General features: G+C 41.7%; 1 protein-coding gene across 1 annotated transcript in view; it reads right to left on the minus strand.

The window, feature by feature from the left end:
- The window catches only part of BRINP1 (BMP/retinoic acid inducible neural specific 1), a 123,752-nt gene that overhangs the window by 15,343 nt on the left and 103,110 nt on the right, over positions 1–5,299 (minus strand). The window contains exon 6 of the mRNA XM_019510520.1: positions 3,407–3,643. Coding sequence (XP_019366065.1) covers positions 3,407–3,643 — 237 coding nt within the window. The remainder of the gene's footprint in view (positions 1–3,406; positions 3,644–5,299) is intronic.

A 5,299-nucleotide genomic window follows, 5' to 3' on the forward strand; every position in this document is an offset into this window, starting at 1 on the left:
GGTCCCTTTATACAGCCCTGTGCTGCTCCTTGTAGACAGCCAGGTAGGACTTGGGAATCCCAACTATGTCCAATGCTCATACTGCTAGACATCGTCTTCTTTTTTTTAATCATCTTGAATCATCTCTCAGGTTTCAACTCAATTTATAATGTCGCTTATAGCCCCCGTCTCTCCTCCCCAAAAATGATTCTCTCCTGTTCCCTGGCCCTCTGAATCTATCATCGCGTATAATTGCTTTTGTTGACCATGCTGATTATTCCTAGTACCTTTTAGCAATAAAAGCCCTGTGTTTGCTTCCCGCCCCTTATAAATCAATTTCCTCCAAAGCCTGTTTGTGCAAAAAAACAAGCGCTTTTTTCTTTGATGATGAATGTGCCACAATTTCGTAGAGACGACGGGGTGAAATTTCAGTGCAACATATGCATTTGGATACCAATAGTGTAACCTTGGACATAAACCCAGCCAGCAAAATAACAGCTGCATGGTGTTAGTTCCAAAACCCATGGTGGCACTTCAAGAAAAGCAGTTTCTTAGTTTATCTATACGACAATAGCATTTATAGGCTGCAGTTGAAATTAGGGTCCCATTGTGCTTTGGCATTATAACCTAAGACTCTTATATCCTAGAGAGCTTAAAAACTAAGTAGTGAGGCTGGATAGATTTTTTTTTTTTTTTTGTGATATAGAACATGATGAAATTGCTTTGACTATATCTCTTAGAACATAGTAGAGTTTCCCTTCTTGCTGTGACATCCAACATGTCATGCAAGTCTAAAAATTGTGGATCATTATAGTAGATGTAGTCTGGTTGGGGTGCCTAGCCCATGGAAGACAATGCCTGATGTACATGAGGTACCTCAATGACCATTTCAGTGAGACATTCTAGGAGTGCTTTCAAGTACACATTTTTATTTTTGCAGATATTTATTTGTTTGTTTCTTTGGGGGCATTTGATATCCCATAAAAAGTTTAAAATGTCCATCAGGAAGCAGACACTAATGCAAAATATTTACATTTAATTCAAAATTCAACTTTCCATCCAAAACCAGTTCTGATGCGATACATTTGCTGAGCCCTACAAAAGGGCAAGGCAGAAATAGGCAGTGTTATTAAACCAGCTTTCCAGACGGGGAAGTAAACATGAGAGATTAAAGTACAGATCCAGAGCAGGGGCAAATCATTGTAGAATCAATGACTGTAAAAGAAGTAGCCCCAAATGACACTAGTTTATAATTTGCTCTGATGTCATTTTCTGAAGGTCACACACAAGTCTGGCAGACCAAGACCTGAACTTAAATCTTTTGAGTCATGATCAAATGCCTAAGTTCAATCTAAACACAGGGCCACTCTCTCATTTGCTTTTCAACCAGAAGAACTCTTATAGAGTAACACTGAAATTTCCCATAATGCCCTCTTCCATGTATGAAAACTGAATGAATACTGAAATAATCAGGAGACTGTATTATTATTATTATTATTATTATTATTATTATTATTATTAAAATGAAGTAAAATGTGGATGATAGCTATAGCATCTTTCACTTCAACGGTACTTTATGTGACAAATTGTTTATTGAGAGAAATTGATTATTATGTAAGACACGTAAATACAGTTTACACACAGGGCTCACTTTATCTACTGGGAGATGCATCCTCCCCTAGCGTTGGATGTAGCAGCATCTTATCTGTTCACTGCCACATAACAGCATATGCTGAAGAAACTACAATGGGATTTTAGGGAGACAGACTAATCCCCCCATTCCCAGGTAATTATAATCTGTCTTCATATCCCGGGTAATACTGGGAAATACTGCATGGGATCTTTAAGAGCAAGAGTGGTTAGGATATAAGAGTATGCCTCTGCATTGCACTACTGTCCAGTAGGAGTTATTCCATCTAGGTCATGGGTAGGTTCTCAGGAAATGTAATGGACATATTTCCATTGACTATATTGAGATACATCAGCTGAGGATATGGCTCAGTGGAGTGGCACAGGTTGAAAACCAGTGTGAAACCAGAAACACTCACAGCAGCACTGAATACCATTTCCATGCACTGAAATAAAGGGCAATTCTCTGTAGATCACTAGGGCTAAGCACAGACAGTCAAAAAAGCCCAAGGTTGAATTGACTCGGTCTTGGCAGGTAAGTCTAAGCTGTGTAGATTGAACCGATAAGCAAGTGAACAGACATTCACTTTTGATTCCAGAAATGCAGCCACATGCCTGCAGTGGCCCAGGCTAGAAGCCAGGGGTGCTAGAGCATGCCTCCCTGCTTGACTGGAGTAGACAGCATGGGCCAAGGCTAGCCCACACACCTCAGGAGAGGAGCAGGGGGTTTGCAGGGAGGTGCAAAACATCCTGGGATGCTGGGGGACTGTGAGTTAACTTGAATCTGGAGGGGATCTGGGACAGAAATTCAATAAATTGATTTAACCTAAATCAATTAAGTGTGATACTACATCCATCTAGGTTTATCTTAAACTGGTTCCAGCCATTTTGAAAGTGGTTTATGGGGCACTGAGCATCTGTTGTGTTACAGATTTGAATTGGTTTCCAATCACTTATACTGATGTATGTGTAATTTCTGTCCCTAGCCCACAGGGACACTGGAGCACCTACACTTACCCCACAAGGAGTCAGGGGCCTATGAACCAATGAGCAATAAAAGACCAGTTTGAAAAAACATTGCAAAGGCCTCCCAGCAGAATTTCCTATAAGTACTTTGTCTAAGGCCACACTGTTTCCCCATTGGACAAAGGCCTGAACAGAAAACTTTTCTTTTTAAAGACCAAAATTGTGCGAAAAATCATTAATTTTAAAACCACAGCAAAACTGGCAAAATGTCAAACGTGTCTCAGCTTTCCTTTGGGTGCATATATTTCCACAGAGCTCCAATAAAAAACCCAAAACAAACCTGGTAAGACAGCCCCTTCCTAACTACTTATATTCCCATGTCAGAGGCAAATACAATTTAGCCACAAGCACTACAGAGTGCATGTAGCAGGGGACTGGCTAGTACTGTCATTCATGATTTCTACTGCAGAAATGCCTTGTCCAGGCAAGGATTTTTCTTTTAGAAAATCATCCTTAAACCCATCAGACACAGGTACTTGGAGGATGGAACATTGGCTTTTTGACAAAAGAGCCTTTTTTGTACAAAATATCTGCTTTCCATGGACATTTTTCATTGTCCACACACACATGCACAGAAAAACAAAAGCATTTGTTTGCCAAAAATTCCTCCCCTCTCACTAAAATAAAAAATTGGGGGGAAAAGAGAAACATTTCTGCAGAAAAGAAACCCATTTTTCCAAGCTGCTCTTACCATTATCACTAGGTTTCCATATATATATATATATGTATATGCCATATTTATAGCTAGAAAAGAGCCTTTGTGCCTAGTTACCTGAATTCTCCAGATCTTTATAGGCTTCAGTCCAGGACTTGGCCATGTTTGCCAGTGTGTACTCCATGATCTGAATGTCGGTGATGGGACAGTTGCATTGTGGGAATTCTTCAGCACACTGGCAGCTACACTGGCTGTTCCGACACACATACTCTCCCTCTCCATTGCACATGATGTAACTCAGTGCAGACTGGACAAATTTCTCCTGTAAATACTGAGGGAAAATGATCTGGAGACCTGGCAGGGAGACAAGAGGAGGGAATGTGAAAATAAGCAGTTTGGGTTGCTGTTCTTTTTTTAAAACTTGTTTCATTAACAGCTTGGGAAAGTGACACAAAGGAATTAAGTGCTGTTATCAGATTTCTTCCTTAACTGTGATGAGCAAGGAATTTGGGGTGCGAGTTTTATGCCTCAGGTGCGGCACAGTCGACGAGCTGAGATTGGATCTCATCTGCCAGCCTTCCGGAGGTTATGGCACAAAACACCATCCCATGAGGCTTAGAAAATATATCAGCATATGAAAAATGAATGGAGATATTAGGTGTGAGTCCCTTAAAATGTACATTGTTGTACTGTCGGGTGCTAGGATTCCATAACCACTACATTAGAAAAGGCGGCCTTTGTCTTTATATTCCTCCACAGCTTGTTTTGCCCCTACTCGGATGGAGACAATCTTTGGGCTCCTTATTCCCAGTGTCTCCCACATACGGTGGATTTTTCAGTGACATGCACTAACTACTTGTTCAGATGTAATATTCATTCATCTGTTGTGTTACAGATTTGAATTGGTTTCCAATCACTTATACTGTTGTATGTGTAATTTCATTACATGTGAACGAGTAGTTAGGTAGGCAACCTATAAGTATATAAGGGATATGCATCAGGATCTGGGGGAGTGCCTGTTCACCAGAGCACCCCAAAGGATGACAAGGTCCAATGGTCAGAGACCCCTCCAAGACCATTTTAGGCTGGACATAAGGAAAAACTTCTTTACTGTCCGAACCCCCAAGGCCTGGAATAGACTCCCCTTAGAAGTGGTGCAAGCATCTACTCTGGACATTTTAAAGAAACATTTGGATGCTTATCTTACTGGGGTCCTTTGTCCCTAGCTGACTTCCTGCCCCTTCGGCAGGGGGCTGCACCCAATGATCTTACAAGGTCCCTTCCAGCCCTAATGTCTATGAAATGTATTAGGCTATTCTAATTTATTTCATAGGAGATCAAATAGCTCGTATACTAAAGAAACACAGAAACTATTCAGGGGAAAAGAACGAGAGAGAGAGAGCAGGAGAGAAAGATTTGCACAGATGCCTAGGAGAGTTATGCACCTAATTCCCACTGAATTTCAATAGGAATGGAGTATGTGATTCCTTTCAGCTCATTTGTAAATCCCCAGTGTATGGTTTATGTGTCAGGTCTTATGAGGGTGCAAACTGGCTTCGTTCCACTGACTAAAATGGAAATATGAAAATATACACCAGAATGAGCCTTCCCACATTGATTGATAGATAAGCATAAGTGCTGGTGTGGGCATGAGGGCTCGTGTGTGATGAGGATATGAGTGGCAGGCTAAGTGATGCCCCCCATACACGCTGTACATATTTTCCTGTGCTCTCCCGGTGAAGCCCGGGTCTGTGGGCTCCCCGCAGACGGCCCAGGGCCCTTTAGGATTCACAGCTGTTTCCTTGTACCTGATAAGTTCTGCTTGTCAGACTCCGTCAGCTTCTGAAGCGCACGCAGCAGAGAGAACAATAACTACGAGTGAACCTTTTGCAAGAAGCCTGGCCTGATCGCCTTCCTCATAAAAGGCCCAGGGATTTCAGACTGGCAGATAAAGGAGTTTATGGCTTGAACAGCGGCGCTGAACTCCAGTGTAATGAAGGCATGCGGGTC

This window comes from Gavialis gangeticus, unplaced genomic scaffold (assembly GCF_001723915.1).
Source record: "Gavialis gangeticus isolate Ggan-Ray unplaced genomic scaffold, GavGan_comp1, whole genome shotgun sequence".
Classification (NCBI taxonomy): domain Eukaryota; kingdom Metazoa; phylum Chordata; order Crocodylia; family Gavialidae; genus Gavialis; species Gavialis gangeticus.